The sequence below is a fragment of the Ambystoma mexicanum genome, chromosome 1q (assembly GCF_040938575.1).
Source record: "Ambystoma mexicanum isolate Mex_15411 chromosome 1q, UKY_AmexF1_1, whole genome shotgun sequence".
Lineage (NCBI taxonomy): Eukaryota > Metazoa > Chordata > Amphibia > Caudata > Ambystomatidae > Ambystoma > Ambystoma mexicanum.
Genome location: NC_090922.1, coordinates 791,787,167 through 791,811,343, shown reverse-complemented (window position 1 = coordinate 791,811,343; position 24,177 = coordinate 791,787,167). Strand labels below are relative to the sequence as shown.

The window sequence follows — 24,177 nt, the reverse complement described above, 5'->3', positions numbered from 1 at the left end:
TCTGCCAATCATGGGGTGTATGGAACACCTGCCCCACGCACGCTCTAGATTTATCCTATTTGGCTTTGTCCAGGTGAGTTTGTTATAGAAATGATATCCCCGCCCCTGAGCATCTCTCAAAGTTTAACAATCTACACCGCTTAATCGGGTCGCTGAGGCCCTGTGTACTCAACGTTCTAAACCAGAGTGAGGTCACATCAAGAAAAGGTAAGTGTAGCGAAAATAACATTTTCTCCAGCTCTGTTGCATGAAAACCATCCCATGTGCTCATTGTACGTTCCGCGGTCCCTATGTGACCAAGAATCCTGTATATCCAAATTAATATCCCACGCACACCATACCTTCTAATCAACATAGCATCCTGTGAATAGTACCTAGTTTGTCCAGATTATTTTTCTGATTCTGGTGCCCTGACTTCCCCTGCCGTCTATTATCCACACCAGTGTTGGTGGAATGGCCTTCTGCAGTAAGGAATACAATCGGAAGGAAGTTTGTCATGCTTCCTCAAGAATTGCCACGCCTCATCTGGAGAGTAAAACATGCCATTGTTTCTTGCATTGAAAGCACCACACCGCAGGCAATTTCAAGTAACATAGATGGCACGAACCCTTAAGATCTTCAAAAATCAGGTTGTGCTCCCAGCGTCGCCTTTACAACTTTGCTGAGAAAACATTAAAAATGCGACTTGGAGCACCATCTTTTTGCAGTGTTCATCATACGATAGGCTTGCAAAACTATCGCTTTGTGCTGGAAATTCAAGAACTGCACCATTATAGATTTTTGCTGTTCCCTTTTGTCTGGTTTGGGAATGGGTGCCCTATGTGCCTGTTCATTTGTGATCGTGGATTTGCAATGTGCAGGTGCTCCTGTCGGAGTACAAGAAGCCTTGCATGTCACGGCCTTCCAGGTTTTGAACAACCCCAACCATTCTACTTATTGCGTTGGGATTGATTATCCTGATCCTTTGCATCGAGCTGCTGAATTTCCTTAATGGCAGCATCAAGATCAGTCACCATGGTCCGCTGATCAACTTCAACAGCGCTTCGTTTTTCATTCTCTGTGGTGCGGTCTGCTTGCACACTGATGCATCCAAATCTCCTTCATAATGGCCTGGACTGTAGTATGTTTCTTGTGTGCTTTGATGGATGCTGTTCATGTCAGCCATTACAGCCTGCAGCTGTGAGCCGGTGTCCATTTTGCCTGTGAGAATGGAGTGACTTGGTGGTCCGTTCCTCATTGCTGTATCTGACCGAGGAGTGAACAGACCTACCTGGCGGTGACAGTTTGTAAATGTGTCGGTGACCTCAAGAGCTGCCTTGGATGACGGATTAATAGTCCATACACCAACAAGTATACTTTATCAATGATTGGTGTGTGGGACCAGCATCCTGGTACACAAGAGGGCTCCAAGGCTACCTCATGCGTTCCATATAGCTGGTGCAGGAATCTGACCAGCCCACAAATATAGAGCACAGCCACTGACTGCTTGGGTGGTCCACTGTATTCTATGTCCATCCACACCCTTAAACCTGCATCAATGGGAGCAGCAAGAATATTACTTTACTGCCCCCCCTCCAACCCCTCATGCAGCCTCCTGTCCACCTCACAAGCAGCTTACATGGGCATAGGGCATCTGCATGGTAGAAGCGGCATGACTCACCAGTTTAGAGACATCCGAGGCCCGCTCTCCAGGCGACCGACAACACCGTTCTGCTGATTCGTCACCACATGTAGTCTGCTACAGAAAATTGTTGTGGTCCACCCCAGGACCAGTGGCGCAGGCCAAGGACAAGCTGGGCCTGCCAAGTCATAGCACCATCTCCCCTCCTCAGTCTCAGTACGACATGTTTGCTTTCCGCGATTGCTGCCTTGGCATAATAACATGCCTCAAAGGTGGTGGACCAGCCCATTTGTCGGCCTATAAAGGCACGGGATGTTCATGCAGAGATTCCTCGACATATGTCGGGCCATAATGATAGACATTCAGCCCTGTGTATCCGCTTGGCCTGGAGCTACACTAAATGGCAGCAATGTTACTTGGGCCCTCGAGCACCCCATCACCCCGTAGTAGTCCAATTTTGAATTTATCAAGTGGCTTACCACTACGGGTTGATCTCATTTTTTATACCAGAATCAGATCGTTCGAAGGAGTCACAGGCAGAAATAAAGGTCTTATTTTCCTACTTGGTAGTCACAGTCCAGGTTAGATTGCCAAATACAGTCCAAATTCCTTATCTGACTGGCAAAGGATGTGCAGAGATCTAATGGCATGTGACAGGAAGGAAGTTTAGTTTCCGGATGTTTTTTGTGGACCCAGAAGAATAACCTCTGTTGGATTGGGCTAACTGCATGTTGGGTGGCATCCAATTTCTACCTTCTGGTGCACCTTCACAATATGCTGAAGAGTCAGGGGAGTTAGTCACGCGCACACACATCCAAGCATCATCCACGTACGAATGATACAACTGACATTTTGAGAAAATTGCCAGAAGTGATTGGATGTGTATATTCGAGTAGTGGGGGTAGAGCTGAAATTGTGACAAGCTGGGAGGTATTTAGCTCCTGCTTGTTGCCTAGTAGAGCCTGGTTAGCTTGACACCCAACAGCTACCAGGGGCTACTTTTGACTACCCAGGCCATCTGATGCTGAACAAACCTATGTGTAACTTAATTGAACTGTCTGAAACAGTCTATAAACAAACTTTAGAACACATCCGTATAACATTTAAAGGATTAGGCATCATAAATACTGGACAATATTATGTTCACATCTTAGTGGAAGTTATATTTTCTAAACTCTATGTACTAGCTCCTTGTTCCACGGTGGTAGCGCCTGGTCACTGGTTAATGCTGGATGCATAAGAGTTGCTTTAAGCTCCATCTTATGCAATCTTAATTTTGAGTCCTGGGAGTACTACGATCCAATCTTATCCCGTTGGGGCCTGTTGGTTAAAGATTCGAACTATTATGCCTTTATGGAAACAATTAAACTTCTAGATCCTTTCAGTTGGGATTCAAGCCATGCCATGGAATAGAAACGGCAATCTTCTACATTTGGTGCCCTTTACCATGCTTGTATTGCTTGACCTCTCAGCGCATTCAACAAGTCACTTTGAAATACTGCTCTCTAGACTCGCTAAGGTTGCCCATGTCTAAATGGAAGTAATCCTTGCATGAGGAATTGAATTTTAGAGAGACTAGGGGTAAGGAAAGATCCATCTCTTGTTTAAAACTTTGAGGCTGATGGGCACTGTTTTAATAGTTCACAAATGATGGTAGCAGAGTTGGATGTTTTATTCCAAAGGCGAGCTCCAATTGCTGAAAAAAATTGATCTCCCATGGAGCGATGTTTACAAGATCAAGTTGTGCTGATCTTGGAGGATAAAATGGTTGGTAGAGCTGGATTCTATCTAAAGACCTGAGGTGAGCATTATGCTTCCGACTACTCCTAAATCTTCAGCAGTTTCAACATCTTACATTTGCAAGCACTTTTTTTTTTTTTCTTTTTCCGAACAGTCTGTAGTTCCTTTCTCCAGCTTCCTGCCCTCGGAACCCTCTAGCCACTTCTTGCTTAGGTACCTTCCTGTGTATCTGATCTTCAGCAAGATATGTCCTATATCGTTTGCAGAGCACTTATTTGGTAATGTATTAATGGCTGGATCATTTGTGTATGGACAGGACTGCAACTTTTGTTTTTCCACTAGGATTTGTTTGCCAACATTAGCATTGGGCATTTTACTACTGTGACTCTAGCCGCTCGAGCGGGAGTGCCTGGTGTGGCAACAGGGTGCTCAAATTGTGATACAATGATACAGGTGCTTCTGAAGTCCGAAATAGTAGTGAATTGAGGTAGATTGCAAAATGAGGCAAATGGGTGCATTTTGTGCCAGTTGTAGTCTTCGCAGTAAATGGTTAGGGAGACTTGCATATAGTGCATCTCGATAGTCCACTCGAGAATTAACAAATGTCCTGCCCACTTCAGCAGGGTCTGAATAGAGAAGGCGTGGAAGGGTCGCTCACAGCAGTCGGAGGCTTGGGGGAAAAACTATTTCATAACCACTTTTTATTTGTGTGGGCAGCTTAGATCCGGCACTGGTTATAAGATTTTCTTACCTTGTTAGCAAAAGTAGTTGAGAGACCGGGCAACGTGCAGGATCAAGTATTTAGGCTCAGGAGCATGTCTTTGTAGGATTTGATTTTGTTGGCTAGCCATAAGAGTGGTCTGCAAGCCCTGAAATAATCAGCCATACTTTTCACAACCTTGCAAACCAGTTGGATGTTATCTGTTATTTCTGTACTTGTAACATGCTATTGTGCTTTGCTAGATGCTGAATGGTGGCCGAAGATATGACCCAACACCATGAAAGTTGGACTGTTTCCTTTCAGAGAAGAGGTCTCCAGATGCCTAGGCTTCAACCTGTACATGCAATTAAAGTAACGTTTCTTCTTTACTTTAATCTGCAGTCCAAGCTTCTGCAGAGCGATCATGTTACACGTTGGCTACTGGCAAAAATATAGATGCAAGTTACCCCAGGAGCTCTTGCCATTTGTCAGAAGTGGACTGGCCAAAGTTTATCAGAACAGACGGTCTGCTCCATACTAAGGTTGTTGCACATTTTCTGCTGCCTATTCATTGATGGACAACCAGCCTGTGTAATCTTGGGATAACTTCAGAAACCAGCAGTGGGCCTCGTGCTTCAGCAGACCAAGGGCACAATCTGAAGTTGTCGCCAGTGACCCTACTAAATGCAGTGCTACAGAATGTGGTGACCATTCCCATTCTACAGAGTGAACCTGACCCACGGCAGGAACCTCTTTCCTGAATGAGAACCCTATTTCTGTGCTCCAGATGGGATTTTGAGTTTAGTCAGTTCTATGGCTTTGAATACTTTGGTGCACTTGTGGAAAACATTCTCCCACAGAGTATCTTGGATACTGGCTAGTGAGAAATGGTGGGCTGTGTATGCTGAAATGAGAGGCAAGTGACTGTTAATGCCTGGCTGGTAGCTTGCACTGTGAATTTATTTGCTAGAACATAGGTAACTTGTCAAGTACCTCCTTAAATACTGAGCATTGCCATTTTCTTGGCATAATGACCTTCCTCAAAGCTACTGCCAGAGGCAAAGCCTAGGGCTAACCTGTGGGGCGGGGAGGGAGTAGTGCTAACCTGGGGCGGGGGAAAGGGGTAGGTAGTCCATTTCCAAGTGATAATGCGCCCCCTCCACCCCCCAAATGTCTTTAACCCTGCAACAGATGGAGTTGATAAACTTGAAAGTATACTTTTCAGCATACACGTAACTTGTGGTAACTCTATTAACGTGATGCTAGTAACATGACACATTGTTTTAATGCTGTTTGCTTGTTTGGTGATTGATGTGCATATGTTTCCCTCAGCCTTTACGCTTTTGTAAGGCCGCTGTTTCCTCAAGTCAGAATGTTTGGAAACTAATCTATAGCAGATAATGGCTGCATTTGGAGCATTCAGATTTTCTGAGAGCTGCATCCTATTAATAATGGGTATTGTGGTTATGGACTTTGATGTTTTGTCTCTGAATTGGTTCTCGACTTTTTCACTCTCCACTCCATTACATTTAATCAAATGGAGGCGGCAAGGAAAATGGTAGTGTGCAGATTTTGACCAGCAAGATGGGTCAATACTTAAGGCAGTAAGAAAATGATGGAGAAAATAAAGCCTCATGGAGGATAGTTTGTTTAATGGTCAATTGGTGTGGGGGGAGGTGCGGGGGGGCTAGGGAATAAAATCTGAATGCGTGCCCTCATCCTTGTCCCCAGTGTTTGGTTAATTTCAGAAATTCTTGGTTTGTCTAGTAATGGGGTTACTTTAGGACTATCTGCGAGAGGGCCATCCAAGGTGTGATGTCGCAATGAAATCCTTTCAATACAAGAGTATGCAAGTAGTAGTAGCAGCAGCCCCTTGTACTGCACACCTCCAACAGGTACTGGATCTGAAGACTCACCGATCTAAATCAGTGCCCAATGATGAATGATATCCAGTGCATTGACTACTAGGGTGTAGTGTCCAACCTAAATTACTTAATTCCGTCACTTGCTTCAATTATTCCTTTTGTGGAATGGTTACCTTGACTGTGTACCCCAAATGGTTTTTCTAGTCACCCTGAGTGGGACGTGTCTGGCCATACGTGGGTCCCATGCATGCTGGGCCTAGAGACCCAAGCTACATGAACAATGAGGCCCAATTAAGCTTAAATATGTCTGGGAGGGTTGTGGCCCTGTGCAGAAGGCATGTGACCAAGCAATTCGGGCTGAACTCTTGGGATGGGACCAAGCCTGATTTGCATATGGTCTTCCCCTTTTGTAATGGCTTGGCAGGCGCAGTATGATTGTCTGGTGGGTTGCCCAGAGCAATGCCAGAGGTTCAGATTAATTCTAAATCTTCAAGCCATCACCTTTTTGTTTTGCTAATGTGTAGAATATGCCACTATTATTTGAATAACCCTTTTGAGGCTTTGTTCAGAATACAGTAGACTGAAAAGCAACAGCTTTCAAAAAGGCAAAGGTATCTTGTGATTGGTGCGGCTGTTGGTCTTTTTAAGGTCTCCAATCTCGTAAGTGCTGGAAGTTATTTTACAATATCTTTGGCTACATTTCTTTAGAAGCCGTATAGAAGGCCTCTATATGGCTCTGGCTGTCAAGCGTGCGTTAAAACTACAAAAAATCTAATTGATGTATGGCTTAATTTAGAGTGGAGTAAAAGGACTGGTAGGACCCTTGGATAAACTTGAATGTGAATTTGTGGAAATAATTGCTTCCAGCAGTATATGAAATGGATGGATCAAGGCATTCAGTCGGGGAAAGTGTGGTGTCCGTGTAGGCTTTGATTGTTACTAGCCATTGTGGTGGGGCAATACAGAAACTTGAGCCAAGTGGAAAAAAACACTTTTGTTTACACCTGTGTATGTGTAATAAACGAAGGGTGCTTAATTTAAGCAGTTTATTGTATTGTTTCTTCATTATCTGTTTGTAATAAACTTCAATAATGTTATATTAAATTAGAATATAATTAAAATAAATATTCTCGTATTTTTACAAAGAAAGGTGTAATAAATGTATAGAATCAAATTGATATATTTCCTGTAAAGTTACAAATCCATTTCCTTTACTTTCTGCAGCAATATCAAGATCTGTTTCCAAAGTTTGTGTACCACATTTGAATTTGCCACAAATATAGATGACCAAAACTGATCGCAAGCAATGTGTTCAGTGGCATGCACACTTCTCCGAAAATATATTTATCAAAGTATTGCATTGCGTAAAAAGCTACACAGCCTACATAAACCTTGCTCTTGAATAATGTGAAGTCTAGAACCCAGGACAATTAAAGGTGGCAAGCGCACGCAGCATTATAAATCGTATTAAATGGAGTAGTGCCTTCTTGTGGGCAACGGTGTGCAATATTGGCATGATCCCATAGTCTGGCCCTGGAAGTCAGTTCATTCTTGATGAGACTCAATGTGTTATCCATGGTCCATTCAACACTGTTATAAAACGGATACATATCTAGATAAAACGTTGTCCTACATGGTCGTGGATTTAAATAAACTGTATAAAGATAAGAGTTGGTGTTTTAGCAGTCAGATTTTAATAATGGTGACTGCCTGATTTGTAAGTGTTTCCAGCGAGACCAAATCCAGTTGAAGGCGTAGTGCTTCAATGGACAAAAAAAGCTATCCCAATGCAGTTCGTCACAGCTTGCCCTCCAGCCATCGGGTATGTTGTTGAGGTAGTGAATTTAAAGCCATAAAGAATAGCTGGAATATTTTTCTTTTCATAAGAAATTTTATTTTATAACAATGGAAGGATGCGTCGCTATGAATAAAAATCGCACAAGGTAGTACACCTGCCAACATTTACACTTTCATTGTCCACTGTTGGTAGCATTTTCAGGTACTCCCTACCCCCACTTGGAATGATCAGCCCCTTCTCCCCATCCCCCCACCACTTCCCCAAATTCTGACCACATTCTCAGGCTGCCTCTTGCAGAATATATGCGCCCCTCCATAGATGCACAAAATATCTGCCACTCATTCTGACATTCTGGGGCTCCCCCTGGGAGGTGAGGGGGTGAGGGTGGGCGGGGTCTAGGGAAGGAGCGGGGGGTGGATGGTTGGTGTGGGGTCGCGGGAGTGGGTCGGGGTGGGGGGGGGCAGGTTGGACGACATCAAGTCTGCCTGTCTGCCTGTCTACAGGTTCAATAGGTCCTACCTTCGCCTCCCATCTAGCCTTGAGGTTAGGAAACTGGCGTTGCAAGGGATGTTTTGATACATGGTGAAGTTAACCTTGGTGGTAATGTGTTCCAACACCATATTCCTCTCAAGCGGTAGTTCGGACTGGTTTGCAAGCTGTGTACATAATGCATGCATAATTTGTAAGTAGTGGTAATGCTCCCTATCCGGCAGACCAAACCCAATCTGTAAATCTACATAGAAGGAAGTGGTGCCCTCCTTCATAATATCGCCTATGATTTTAATTCCCATGGCCACCCATCCCGGCAGTACCGGCTGTTTACCCAGTTCCGGCAATAGACCACCCCCGCCATGGAGGTGCTGAGCCTTGGTCAATTTATTCCCCCATCCTATGTGTTTGTGGGCTGCTCTCCACACCTGGACTATGTGTTCCATCATAATTTAAGAGCGTCTCTCCACCTGCTGGTACTGGTAGCTAAGTGGAGTCATTCCGTCAGTCCCATCCCCCTCTCTGATGTGTGACGCGTTTGTTTCCCTGTGTATCATGTCATTGACTGCCAAATGGCCTGCCCAATAGTGGCATCGGACATGAGGAAAGCCTGATGTATTCTTACCAGACCGACTGCTGCAGTGTGGTTGATGCTATCCTTGGCTGCTTACCCCTCCTCAACAGTTCCCATAGGGCAGAATCTATTCTCATGAATTCCAGGTTGGGAGTCTGCAAGGGGTATTCTGTATAAAGTATGGAAGCGTGGCAATGCCCACATTTTGAATGGAACAGCCCTCCCCAACCAGGTTAACGGAAGAGCCTTCCAGCGTTGGACGTCCCTTAGAAATCATTCAGTGATTGGGCAAGATATAACTTGTGATCACCACTAATTTGAACCCCCAAGGTATGTATCTTTCTACCTGGTATGGACAAACCAGGGGGACCGCCTGGTCTGTGCCCTGGACTGGGAAGAGGACAGACTTGCCCCAGTTCGCCCACTATATATTTCATAGTCACGCAGCCGTTGCCACGATGGGACATGAGTGGGCTGGGGTGTCTAAATATATCAATAAATTATCTGCTTATAAGGAGACCGTGTAAATCTCCCCAGGAGGCGTCTAGGCAGATCCTCGCAGCTAGGAGCGTAATGGTGAATTGTAAGGGGGACAGTGGGCACCCTTGGCGTGTACCCTGCTCCACCGGAAAGGTCCTAGAGATCCAACCATTTACCCTGACCTCCGCTATCAGACTCCTACAGTAGACCGACCATGTCATGAAACTAGCTCCAAAGCCTACCTCCTCATGGTATCCCAAATGCTGCCCCACATCACCGACAATGCTTTTCAAAATAAATCCCTTGCTAGCTAGCAACACCAATAATTCCCTCACCATCAGGGCGTGCTCTAGCGCTAGTTGCAGCGTCTGTATATTCATGCAGGTTGATTTTTCTGGCATAAACCCACATTGTTCGGCGTGGATCAGCGACAACATGACTGGCAGCAAACGGTTCGTAAGCACTTTGGCAAGTATCTTTGCTTCACCATTGATCAACAAGATAGGCCTATAAGTCCCAGAAAGCTATGGTGGTTTGGTTGGTTTGTGGAGGACCCTTGCAGTGCTGAAACACGGTATGCAAAGTGTTAACCGCTATCTCTCCGATCTTTCAAGTGTCAACCAGGAATCCATGGAGGCCTGGAGTTTTCCCTGAAGTAAGTTGGGCAATGGTGTCAGTAGTCCCTCAGTGTCACTGGGCTATCCACTGAGTCACCATTTGTTTAATATTCAGTAGTCATTGACTGAATAAGCTCCATAAACTCTGGCAATCCCATGTAATCGCTGTTCAGGCGCCAGTGCTTTGGACCTCTAGCACCAGTGTCGAGTGGTCCGATATCCCACGGGCTAAGCAAGAAGTGGCCTTAACTCAGCGTCGTGCCGCAGGAGGAGAAAATATTTCAACCGGGAGAGGGAGGCATGGACCCCAGGGTTATGTTATGTATTCTTATAAAGTGCACGTACGCCCAAAGGCACCATGGTGCTAGGCAGAGAAAGAGGAAGGTAGAGCAGCCGGGCCTTAGAAGAGAAGTGTCTTCAGCGATCTACGGAAGGCCATATGGTTTATGGTTGCCCTAAGTGACCATGACAGCAGATGCTTGCCTTGGCAGCTGCCATGAAAAGAAAAAAGGTTGCCAGTCCGCTCCCGTCTAGCACGGGGCGACCACTAGTAGCAGGGCAACCTGAGACTGAAGCGGGCAGGTCCGGAACGTAGTGAATACATTTCGCTAGCAAATATTCAGCTCCAACCTTGTAAAAGGCTCGATGCACTAGGCACATAGATTTGAACAGGATCTGTTTTTCAATTGGGAGCCAGTGCAACTGTTTCAGAAGTGGTGGCATATGAACGCGTGAGGTTGGCTATAGTACAGTGAATTGCCAGCTGTGCTGAGGACTAGAGCTGCCACCACAGTGGCATGAAAATGAGCAGGAATGAAGGGGAGAACCTTCGTAAGGTGCACAATTTAAAGTGACCGGATTTGCAGACTGCACCAACCTGCTCAGTCATGGCGAGAGAATATCCTTGCTCAGTCATGGCGAGTGAAGATGAGAACTTAACCCCAAAGTGTTTCCCTGTGGAGGACAGGGAAGGAAACTGGCCAAGTGAGATCGGCCAAAAATCAGGAGTCCCATAAGTGAGAGGGCTAGTCGTTCCCACCACAACTACCTGTTTTGCTGCCATTTAGTTTAAGTGAGTTATTGGCCAGCCAGGCCCCCAGTTCATCGAGGCAACTTCTGAGCCGGGCTGTAGTTTCTGGGTGAGGCAGATCGAAGCAAACCAGAATCTGTGTGTAGTCCGCCTAAAGGGTAGATGCAGAAACCATGTGACATAAGGAGAAGAGGAGAAATATAAATGTTGAAGAGGATAGGTGACAGCGTAGAACGCTACAGAACAATGAAATGGAGTCGGAGCAGAAAGGTGGCAGAACTGCCTGTGAGCGGTCCGCCAGAAAGGCTGTGAACCAGTTAATCACCTGGCCTCCAAGGCCCGCGTTCAACAGGCGGAGATCAGAATGGAACGATCCACTGCATCGAACGCGGCTGGCAGATCGAGCAGGAAAAGAGCTCCCAACCCGCCCTGATCGACTGGGCGGTTCAGATTGTCGAGCACGAAATTAAGAACTGATTTGGTACCTCTCCCTGGCCTAAAGCCAGATTGAAACATATAAAAAAAAAACTAGAGTTTTCCATGAAGGATGATTAGGGGTTAGACAAGGGCTTCAAGAACTTTCATCCGGGTCGGGAGAAGAGAAATGGGTTAGAAACTTGCCAGTATGGCAGGATCCAAAGAGGGTTTTTTTTTCTTTTTTTTTTCTTTCTTCCAGTCGAGGAAGCACATGTGCATGCTACAAAGAGCTCGGAATAAGACCCTCTTGAAAGGACATATTCACAGCTGTTGTAATATGGGTAATCCATTCTGCAGAGATGTCTTTGAGCACATCCAACAGGATGGCATTGGCCGGTGAGGTTGATTTTTAAGACCATAGATGGCTTTAGAGATATCCTGCTCGGCAAAGGCAGGGAACAAAAGCCATGGAGTACTAGGAATAGGCAAGACTGGGTAGGTCTGCTTGGTCAACGACCCTGAAAGGTTCTTCCTGATGTCTTTAGAGAACTTCCATTTTTGAATGGAAGGAGGACGACGGAGTCGCACAGATCGTGAGGGCTCAAACGAGTAAATGTTCATGAGGGTGTAAATCCCTCCATATCGGAGGCCCAACACCAAAGAGAAGGTAGCCAGTCTCATGGGTGAGTCTGGGTTCCTGCCCCATAGGTGTGCAGTGTATCTTTACATCCATGACGTCCTTGGTCACCTCTGCAATGCTAAAGTCTACCTGGTGACCTGAGGGCATACCCTGAATTTCTAAGAGTAGGTCAGCAGAGGGGAGGGGCATACATTTCGAAGATGCCCAGGGTCTCGCCACCATGTTTCGCCAGTTAATGGGACCATTCTCCCCCAGGGGTCTTGCTGTAGTCTCAACATTTTGCGGGGAATGCGATTATGCGTGTGGACTAATATGCCCCTAGCTCCCACCACCCCACCCTCAGAGAAGCCAGAGTGCACCGAGGTTCTGTAACTTGATCTGTTGAAGAGTGAGCAGGTAGATGGGGCCGAATGTCTCGGTGAGGGGAACAATGTCAGGAGAATATCTATTGATGAATTCTAAGACTAATCTCCTCTCTACTAGAGCCGAGGCTGTTGACATTCCATGTAAGGAGCTGAGATCTGATTCCTGTCGTACCCATATGAGCATGGATGCAAGGTTGGTGGCGAGCATGGGCAACCTGATGATAAAGTATGTAGGAATGTGCCCAATTGGAGGTGCATGTAAACCTGATGACTCAATCTAACGGGACTGGATCCATTATATGGGGGTTGTCCCATGGTGCAGGTCATCTGAAGCAATGCATCCCAATCCTTTTAGTTGAGCAACCTTGCAATCTCTGTGCGTGGGTTCGCTCTGGAAGTGGGCTTTCCAGTGGGCTACTGTGCGCAGCCATTGTAACACGGTCACATGTGCTCCATCTTCGTCACAGTATCTGTCTGAAATGGGCTTCTCCGTTCCCCCATACGAGAGGATAGTTTATGTAGGTCATGTCGTAATTGTCCACCTCTGAGCTGAGCCGGTCTACTTTGCCTTCCATCAAAGGGATGGATGCCATCACATCCTGCAGGGAGCGATTTCCATTCCCCAGAGTACTTTCCTCATGTGCGCTCTGTGTACTGGGGACGTTGGCATTGCTGGTTGCATATTGGTCCATCTTGGATTGGGCAGAAGTCTTGGTGGTTAGCAAGGTTATCTGTTTCGAGATCTTCCTTCGCAGGGTTTGCTTGGTGACTGTGCTTCAGTGCCGTGAGCCATCTCTGGTCTGGTTCCCCCTGCTCCCGCATGGTTGCGTTGTTGCACCACTCTGTTCCAGTCCCCATTGTGCCGCAGCCTCTTACCCAGTGTCGCAGTCTTGGAGGATTATTCTGCGTTCGTAGTCCGGGCTGTTCGTTGATCAGGAGGGTCACCCCTAGCGCCTGAGCCCCAGAGTCTCATTGATGTGTTTGAAAGAACCAAGCTCTTTTGGGTCCGACTGTGTGAGCACACAGTTCCACTTTTCCCCGCTGCCCATCCAGGGGAGAACAGGGCCTCTCCCGCTCTGCCTGTTTCGGGTAGCCACCCATTGTGGACCTGATCACCTGCCACGCCTTCCATTCTCGTGTTTGCAGCCTGGCCTGCTACCGCCTTACACCCTGTAACAGTTTCTGCACCTGCTGCAGTCGTCACCACTCTGCCTGCTGTCGGGAGGATGACCCACTCCAGTATACCTCTGCCTGGGGGTGCGGCTGGTCGTCCCTGGTGCTGTAGTGTGCATGGCCCTTTGTTGGTGCTTCTCTGGCTGTTCCCCACACTGTGCTTTAGGAATGCAGTGATGTCCCTCTACCTCCAAGCCTCCTTTCCTCGCCTGGTTCTGTCCTGCGGCCGTTGGGGAACACTGACTCTGTAGCCAAGATGGCGTCAGCCAGGGTCAGCCGCTTTCAGTATGGCGTAGCAGGGCTGCCAAAAGATGATTCTCCTGCGAAACCCAGACGCAGTGATGACGGTGTCTGTTCACATCCAGTCGTAAAACCTCACTGTTGTATCCCCAAAAACCAGGATAATTACACAGGTCAGCGGCCCAATGGAGCAGACGAGGCTCACGTCTTCATCTGCTCGCCGCTTAGCCGGAAGTCTGGAATAATACTTGATTTACAGATATTAATCCTGCCTTCTATTTAGTAGCCACCACAATTGGTGACAAAAGCTTTTGATGAGTCTAAACCTATAGGTACATAATTTGCGATACCGTTACAATGCTTCTATCCGTTAACAAGGTGCCATGGTAAACCTATCCATTCATATGCCAATCTAATTTAGAGCTCCGTTTCTTAGCACTGATCACCATGTATTTTGTTTGACAGTTTTTAACTTTAACTTTAGCGGTCAACTCTGCTTCTCCCTGAGAGTGGTCCTGTTTCCACCCTCCTGGCCATCTGGTCTCCTGCACATGTGGAGTTTGTCTACAAAGCTTTCTGGGGCCTGGGTCCAAAATACCTTCAACTATCCCTCCGCAAATACCTCCCCTTTCAAGCTCTTCGCTCCTCTACCTCCAACTCCCTCAGAGTCAGTTTTTCAAAGAAACGAGCTGGGGGTAGATCTGTCTTCGGCTGGGGCCTCCCTCTGGAACAGCCTCCCTGCCACACTAAAACATGAGGAGAACCATCTCCGGTTCTGGAAGCACCTCAAGACCTTCCTCTTTTCTTCTGCTGTCGCTCCCCCTCTCCCCTGCTGATCTCTTGGCACCGTGCACCTGGCCACCCTCTGTCCTCCGGGCCCAGGTACCTGCTCCCCCTGCCACCCTGGCCCACTGCCTCCGGGCCACCCCTTGTACTGGGGTCTATTTCTGTACCCATACAGCTCCCCCCTTTTTCTTCCTGCACTTATTAAACCTACCCTGGCTGCTGCCTTAAACCTAGCACTTGCAAATTGCTGACTGCACTAAAACTGTTTGTTGCCTTTATTATTTATTCATTATTTATGTTTCTCCTCTGCTTCGCCCTTTCCACTTCTCCCCCTCTCCCATGCACTTGCGTGTTCTCAATATCACTGGGCCTAGTAAGATCGCTGTTTTGTTCTCCCCTGTTCCCCTCCCTTGCCTTGTCGCGCTCTGGGACACTTGTGTACGAGTCATAGAAATAAAATATCAACATCCATCAACATCAATAGTGTATTAATGCTTTTAAAGATCTCTGCAGTCCTATGGGAAATCGGTCCAATAAGACCGATGTAATCTGGATAGCCCAGCTAAGAAATTAGGTTGTGGACAATTTTAGGCAGACTTTTTTTTTTCTTTTTTTTAAACAATGATCCAATGACTAATCCGCTGCATACAAGTATAAAGCGTGGGTGCTTTGACGCACTCCAGTCCCACAATAGTTTCATTGTACTCAATAAAATTACCATTGTTTGCCAACAGCAACCATAGTGTTGGAATACAATTGCTGCACAAAAAGCAGTTTGGTGGGGTCTAAATTCCAGGCTTTTTGTTGGCCCCATAACCGGTTTCTCATAGGGAATAAGCCACAAATACCAGGTGAAAGATGTGCCTTGGGTAACTAAAGTACGGGTGATTAGATGTGAAAGGTCCATAAATTTGAGGTCCCCATCCCTTTTGGGAACCCAGTAAGTGCCATTGGACCAAGTAGGTCTACCGGATGCTTTGCAATGGCTCAAGTCATTGAGAAACCTCAAACCCTATCCAGCAGTAGTTTAGCCACTTGACCCCTTGTCAGAATTGACAATCGACAAATTTACTTACATTGTAACTTTTACCTTTACTAATTTGTACTACGGGTTCACAATGTTATTTAAAATAGCCACTCCTAATTAGATTGCCCACCATGCCTCAACCCTAGTGATTTGATTTTAGAACAGCTTTGCATGCACCTTGTTCTATATATTTGGTGTATGATTACAGCCCATGTTGGCCATATTATATTATGGATGCAGAAATTCAAGTTATGAGCTAGCCACATTTCCTAATTTATGGGGGTGTGGGGGCGGTGCCTTACATGAGCATGGTGCACCAAAACCTCCATTATGTCCAGGTATAGGCCTAGCGCCAATTGTGACCATGCATAAACCAATGTTTCCTGCAGTAATTTATTTGTGGCATTGATTTGAGATTTAGGTTTTCAAACCACGGGGCATTATTCTAATCCTGATTTTCTTACATCAGTGGGCAATCCTTGGCCAGATCACATCAACTGTTGTACCTTTCTGTGGCTTCATTGGGTTCCCATGCTTTTTGTGTTTTGCAAGGATGCAGGGGTTAAGCACATCTGTCATGAAGTGGCTTGGAGGCCAGCACTTGTGTGGTACAAGCTAATTTTTGGTTCATAGTCAATTGGTTTGGGTGAATGTTATAAGTACTTGGGCATAAGCATTAAGTTAGACAGATTGAAGCATTGTTTGGCACTGATTAGGATAGGCTCAATTTATTTCCTTGTGGCACATGTTTCGCATTGCACTGAGTTGTAACGCTGCTTTTGAATTAAACCTCAACAGAACCATACTGATTTGGCATTGGCTCATTTTGAATATAGCTACACGTTTGTGTTTAGATGCACTACTCTGCAAACCATACACCAGGACCAAAGAAAACCACACAATTTAGAAGGAATAAAATGCCAATAAAACTACTCTACACACAGATCACCTGAAACCAACTAGCCACCCCCTGAACCCCTTTTCTCCACACCCTCTCTACACCCTCCCACATGTCGTGTACGACACATGCACAAAGTGCTAGTGAAACATGAAACACTCCAAAAAAACATGCACACCCCTGTCTAATCATACTACAAACCCCATACCTGCAAGTAACAAACCATGCAGACACTGGTCACCACCCTTGTCAAGTGCACATAAAGCTGACCTGCACAGGCACCAGTTCCTCCTGGTTCTGTATGCATCAACAGATAATCACAAATTCTATCCCATCACACTTTCACTAACCAACCCTACCCACATTACTTACAGAGCCACATGAGCGCCTGGAGACCAAGCATATGGTAGTGGGGCACAGTAGCAATTGCAGTAACATAAATGGCAAATACTGCAAAGCCAGCCCAGTGTTGTCTCCAGGTTTTTTAATTCGTTATGAAAGATTTTTTTTGCAACTGTCCCTCCATACTTATGGAACCTTATTATTATTTTTGTTCACTGCTTTTGATACTGTCCTGACTCTTGTATCTAAAGTAAAGCCTTTAGCTTCACTTCCCTTTGATTGCATGTTATGGAAAGAGATCAGTCCTTCAGACTGTTGGTACTGGGGGAAACTGTTTCCCTTTTGAATTTTTGTATTTTTAGTATGGGCAATTAGGTGATGCAAGCGCCACCTATGAGCCGAAACTGTTGCGTTAAGAGTACAAACTGGGATAAAAGGCATGAGGGGGAGGGGTACGAGGCATAGCTTGTAGGTGGTGTTTGATTATTTTCGGAACCCGTTGACTGCCCATGCTAATGGCCTTTCCCACCCAGTACCTGCTCAAAACACGACCTCATGGGAACTCTTTGAGCTTGCTTTAATCCAGCAGTTCTTCTAAGTAGTCTTCTGAGTTAATAACGTAATTGGTGCTATAAACCCACTAATGTGTGTAATCAATGTCATGCGGTATGCCTTCAGCCACTCTATTGTATAAGCACTGTCCTTCATTGAAGTCCTGTTAAAAAAAGCAAGCATTGGTAAAGCCAACAATTTTGGCTTGTAGAAGTATTGGGCGTTTACCAGGCACTGTTATTAGATACCCAGGTAATCTTCTACCATCAGTGGGCAGTTAATACCACTCATGCAATGTCTGACTAGTGCCTTTGCCATGTCTACACAAGTCCAAACTGGTGCAAGAGGGATACTTTTGTGTCACCCTAGCTTTTTACATAGGACTGTGGTTAAGTTTTTGTGTGCCTAAAGACAAGCTGGTGGCAGCAGATACATGTTTACTATTTTTTCATTGTTTTTGGTGCACACTTGTGTTTACTGTATGTGGCTACTAAATGTTGGTAGTTCCCTAAAATGGCTGTACCACGAGATTTTCTCTTGCTCTCTGGCCATATTGTAGTTGGCAGTCATCCTGCCCTCTTGGTCCAGAAAATCCCTTTTATAAAGGTCATGGAAATCTGCTGCTGTGTGTGCGTGTACACATCTTTAGTGCCAGAAAGTCTGCTGCTCGTGCACATGTGAAACAAGTATTTATCCCCGATTGGACAACTACTTGCATCTTTACCAGTGGTGGCCTTGTACTGGCTTCCAGCTTGGATTTTGGATAAGGGGACCACATCTGTAGCTATTCTGCTCTGTCAAGAATCCCTCAAAGAACAGACAGTTGATGACTCCTGAAGTGGCCCAGCATCCCTGCTTGTGTCCGGCCTGGTAAGTCCTGCTTCTATGCTTGATCTCCGAAGACCTGGAGCAGTGCTTCAGCCTTTGGTCTAGTGGTGCCATCTTTTCTTGATGCTTTCGCAAGGATCCAGCCCTTCAGATGCTTTGGAAGTGTCCCTGGACTGATGAGCACTCTCGTGGGGTACCTCGCTGAAAGCCTTGCAGTTCTGTGAAAGTCTGGAGCTTAAGTAGTCGCCAACCTGTGCCACAAGCTGCCTTATCCTTGAATTGCAGTTTTCCCTCCTTCAAAGGAACTTGACATGGAGCATCTGCTATGTCTGACTGAAGCTGCTGTGAATGGAAGGGCGTCTGTCTTTACCTGCAAATGGTGATCGTCAAAGTGTTCTAAGGAAGTCTGCATCACTTGTTTTTGCATTTCTTAACCGAAAGAGGTTGCTTCTTGAATTTCAGACAGGAAGAATCCTGGAACCCACAACTCCTGGGCACTGCTCACTGGAAAAAACTGCAGAAAAACAAACCGTGTCCTCCAGACGATCCACAAAGACATCTGGGGAAAATTGGAGTCAGGGTGGGTAAGTGTGGCCATCCCCAACCTCTCCTGTTTTCCATAGGCTAACCATGGGAACAAGCCTTTTTTGTCTCATTTCCACTCACCTTTTGGTCTTTGTACCTGGATCGGGTATCCTGACCCTGGGTTAGCCTTCTGTTTGGTAGAATGGGGAACACTTACCTTTTGGTACAGTTTTACAGAAATTGGAAATGGTTTGAAACTAATCGCCACCACAAGCCCACTGCATATTTACTTACTGGTGAGACTTTGTGTTGGGCACAAGGCCCAATTCAGCTTAGGATTTCTCCTTTTAGGATATTCTTGTGATTGGTTCCCATCATTTATTGCATCCAATTTACTTTCCTGAATTGCTTGATTTTTCTATTAAGTGAATCAAACGGTGGTTGCATATACTTGTATTGTAGACCATTGTGTGATGTAGATACTTTTGTGTTCCGAAGGCCAAAAATAGCTTTTCTTAAATGACTACATTGAATTGTTTGCTGTTCTGTGTGGGCTAATTGAGGGCCCAGGACCCCACTTGCACACCGCTGAGACAAAGCTTTGACTGCTCTTCCACATACCTTGATTTGTCTAACCTCTCTGAGGTCCCTGTTCATGTGAACTAGGTTGGGCTCCTAAAATCTGTCCACTGGGCCACATTCTATGAATCTATTTTAACACATTTTGGAAGCGATAATCTGGGGGTGGCAGGCAGACCTGCATGATTCCACTCCTCTTCCACTCCTCTTCCACCTTCTGGGAGCCACATCTGTTCGGGACAGCATCAACCCAGTACCTAGCACCACACCCTCTCCACACTGACTCCTGCATGCCTAGGATGGCGAGTTTATTCAACTCTGTCCAAGGAAAATCAATTTGACACCATAAAGTGTGCAACAAATTGTTTTGTAAGCAGCTGCAGTGCATACATTGGCCATATGATTTGTCCCTCCTAATTCATTTTGTGAAATCTGGTGACATTAAGTTAATCTGTCCTCTCAGTACTTTAAAGAGTAGAAGGAAATGGCCTTGAGGGTGAATAATGTAGCGTTCGCACCCGGGGAAGGGCGCTCGGCCAATTGGGTGGCTGGAAAATCAGTGCAAAGTCTGCTTTTTCCAGCCACCCAAGGCCTTTCCCTGGGTGGCTCCATCTTGATTGTGGGGGTGTGAATCTCCATCGCCATTCAGGGGGTGGGTAATGGCCCACCTGCCCGAGCCTATTTAGGCTTGGGCGAAGCAAGGGCTTGGGTTGATACTGGCCCTGTACGCCTCTCCCAACCACTTGAGCAAGGGCAATTGCTATTCACACATCTGGGTTCATCCAGGGTGCGAAGTAGTGTTTTTATAAATGTGTTTTTTTTTTTTTTTCTTTTTTTTTTTTTAACAGGAGATGAGCTCTGTGTATTGTGAAAACCCAATCTCCTGTTAAAAAATGAATACATAGTCACTTTTCCTATGGCAGCGGCCATCTTGATGATTTCCATGGCAGTGGGCGAGTGCCTGGACTGGAGCTGAAAGCTCTGGTCCAGCCGGTAAGTGGGGAGGTAGATAGGTGGGGGAATGGTGCAGGGTTTCTTTGGGGGAGGGTGGGGAGGCAATGGGGAGATGGATGGATGGATGGATGGATGGATGGAGTGGGCAGTACAATGTTGTCTTGCCTGCTTTTAAGTCTACCTGAAGGGCTGAGTGCTCTTCCCTGGGTTCTAATTCATATTCACAATTTCACAGGAACACGTTTAGACGGAAGCTTTTCTAGTTAAGTAACCTGCAACTTTGCATATGTCGCACTGGGGTTTATGAACTGTTCAAAATTTAAATGTCAGATTGGCAATAATTTGTCATGCAAGAGTTTTGCGTTTGAAAACACTGTCACTATATGATCTGCACGCCTGCATGATAAACAGCTTTTTTTTTTTTTAAATGCCTGGACAGAATGAACAGGGGAGGGGGGGGGGGGAGAAATCCTTTAATGGAGTGCATTCAGTTGCTTGGTCACCATCGATGTTTCTTCCCGGACTAGCCCTCCCACCCCCAACTTTATAGATCTTCAAAAAGATGTGCTAATCATGTTTTGATGTTTGTGCTTGTCTGGCCCCTGCCCCAAGATGGTGTAGAGGCACCCAGACAAGGAAAACCGAAAGGCCCCTAAGTGTGGGGTTGGACCTCTACCATTATGTGATGGTTCAATTCCTTTACACATAGTACACTGTCAAACCTCTACTTTACATTTCAACTAATCCTACTCTCCCTTCACTCACATGTTTAGAATTTGATATTGGATTTAAGCTCCCCCATTTTCTACCCTTTTACACAATTTTTCATATCAATGTCCATAAAATAACTATACTCTTATACACTTCAGGGATTGAAATTAAGATTTGATAAGCAGGAGTTAAAAGCGGATCTTGGGTATCCTGTATTAACCAGTGCGCTGTAGCTAAAACTGGGACCTAGTACAGATCCTTCCGTGAATCCAACTTTCACATAAGATATAAATTTAACATTTTGCTCATTAGTTATAACCTTACACTTTAGATGTGTCATACTTTATTTATTCATTGTTCCAAACAAACCTGGCTATGTTTGGCATCAGTTGACCTGGGGAGCCAAAGGTAGCTCCTGGTAGCTATTTTATCAAGCTAACCAGGCTCTTCTAGGCCACAAGCAGGAGCTCAATGGCTCCCAGCTGCCCTCCATTTCAAACCCTGTACTGACTGAGCCACCCCCTTTTTAAAAAAGTGTTCAGTATGTAACCCACTTATAAATCTAGCAGGAAAATGCAACATTAAGTATTTCGAATTTTCTAATAAACATATAACCCCTGAATGATCACTATAGTGCGCCTGTGGATTTGCTTTGCTCGAGGAAGCCTCTGGCTGGCAAGTTGCTGTTGCTCATGGCGGGAGTAAGAACATTGTAACCATTTGCTTCATGGTTTACGTACAGAGGGCTGAAAGGGCGTCCTTCTGGCATGCTCCAATTGAGTGATTACTATTGGCACTGAAATAAAGATCCGACAAATGGATAGTTTTCAAGGTGAAGACCTTGAGTGACACCAACACAGCTGTTTTCTAAATATTCTTACATTTCAGTAATGTTTCTTTTCTCTGCAGAGCAACAATATTTTGATGTGGAGAAACGCTTGGCTCAAAGCCAGGAGAGGCTTGTCACCGAGACGAAGGAGTGTCAAAATCTAAGGGAACAACTCAGCAAATTAAGTAAGTGTCCAAAAATAGGTGTGACGCATACTTTGTCGAGATGTAAATCTCATGCCTTCTAGTATTGTTCCGATCTACATTGGGAATTTAGTTGAACGTAGTTGTAGCTTATTGTGGACATTCAAAAATATTAACAACCATGCTAGATCATCCATTGTGTGAGGCCTTCATTGCATCATGACATTTTGAAATTCCCCTTTTTAGAGTGATACATAGGCATGAGTACTAAATAGATTGCTTTTTTTCTTTCTGTATTATAAAGAATCTAGGATGTTAGTTGGTAGCCATAAAGGTTTGTTTTTCATGACCCCACCACCCCCTGCAAATTACAGGCAGTTGGGACAGTCCAACTATGGGCTTAGTAAAACTGTTCAACTGAGACAGTACAAGACCTCACTCTTAGTTTAAGGCTGTACCACGTGAGTATATGGTAGTGTATACCGAGCAGCCCGGCTTATTGCACGAAGAAGAGGGGACTGAAGGAAGGTACAAAGAACTAAGTTAACCCTTGTGGTAAATACTTTGTCATAGCCATAAACACATTATAAAAAGAAACACTTCTTGAAGGTTAAACCTTGTTCAGAATACTAACCGTATTTCTAGGGAAGTCAGACATTAGAAAAGTCATTTAGCCTAGGACGCACCTATTCAGGGGTAGTCGAACCATAGGACCCTAGCAGTTGTGCAGTGACACTCCGTTAAGGAATCACCTGTTAAAGCAACCTGCAAGTATACTTTTTAGAATAGTGGAACACTCATTCAAGGGACAAACCTATAACCATGTTCAGGAGAACAGTGTATACTAGGTGAGTAAGACCGTTTAGTGTAATATACAATTACAGTTGATTTTCAGCTCAGTGGAACACCAGTAAGCACCAACTCTTGACACTTATTTAGGATTGCAAAAGGCAGACAAAGCTCTGCTACACCTACAGTGAATGATGCCTCAATTCTAGGCAGCTCAAACCTAATGTAACATGCTTTTTAGGTCGGTGGACCACTGACTACGGTAAGCAGTAACTATTGTGGGATGGCCCGAGGCAGACTAAGATATGTAAAACCATAACTTAAAGGTATTTATAAACCTAAGACTCTAGAATCTGTATAAAACGGACCATGGAAAGCAAAACCCAGTTGGTGAACTTGCACACTAATATTCTGAAAGAAATAGTTAAGTGAAGCCAACTGCATTACTTTGGGAAAGGGGCACAACCAATTCACAGGTGAGTAAAGTATGCTTGCATATACTTTTCAGAATAGTACATTACACAAGGTAAGAACTCTTGTATCTGCACACTCAGTCCGTTACCAACCAACTCTTTTCCAAGCAAGTACACTTTTAAACACTTGATCTTGTCTAGGCAACTGGCCCAATCTTCAGAAGGTCTTTCCCTTATTGATGTCACTAGGTTGCTAGTGACCAACCGGCAGTTCAGGATGGGCACAGAAGTAGGAAAAGTCTGATTTCCTAAGTAAGACTGTTCAAAACGTCAAGTATTACCTTTGAAAGGGTCCTGGAACCCCTCAGGTGGACTTGACGACCGAAAGTGCGAAAGGTATTGCTCAAGGCAATTTCCTCCGAGAAGCTTAAGGAGATATACATTTGTGGTGGATTGGGTTTTTTCACTTCTATACGCGTTCCCACCGATCCCCGTCATTCCTCAAGTAATTAGCAGGCTGAGACTGTTCAGAAGCCGCATGATCCTAATTGCCCTGGATTGGTACAGGACAACGTGCTACCTGGACCTTCTGGATATGTCCATCTGTCCTCCGATATGTCTTCCACAAAGAGGATCTTCGAGGGGATTGGGGTCCTCCTCCGTAGTCCATATCTTTGACAGTAATCACCACAACTGTGCTGCTTCGTCTGTGTCCTGCGTCGATGCGCTGTCCTCGAGGACGACCTACAATGGCCAACGTAACCCGGTGTGATAAGTAGGACGCACGACGCCCGTAGCTTAAGTCCCGTTTTTTCCGCAAACGTGTTCGCTTCGTGAATGTCGGTATGCCTCAAATCATTGGAGTTCTGTTATATTCTTCTCGGTTCTTGAACCTGTTCAGTTTTTGTGAAAAGCCTGTTCGTGACTATGTCTACCTCGTCTTGAACCCCGCGTCCAGGCTTCAAGACATGCGGGGACTGTGGGTCCAAGATGTCGGTAACGGACTCGCACAACGCCTGTCTCTGGTGCCTCTGGGAGGCCCACGACACGGA

General features: G+C 45.5%; 1 protein-coding gene across 4 annotated transcripts in view; it reads left to right on the top strand.

The window, feature by feature from the left end:
• Positions 1–24,177, top strand: part of TPR (translocated promoter region, nuclear basket protein) — a 2,097,972-nt gene that overhangs the window by 40,095 nt on the left and 2,033,700 nt on the right. For all 4 annotated transcript variants that reach the window (XM_069641376.1, XM_069641377.1, XM_069641375.1 and 1 more), the window contains exon 2: positions 21,861–21,965. In XM_069641376.1, the coding sequence (XP_069497477.1) occupies positions 21,861–21,965 (105 nt within the window). The remainder of the gene's footprint in view (positions 1–21,860; positions 21,966–24,177) is intronic.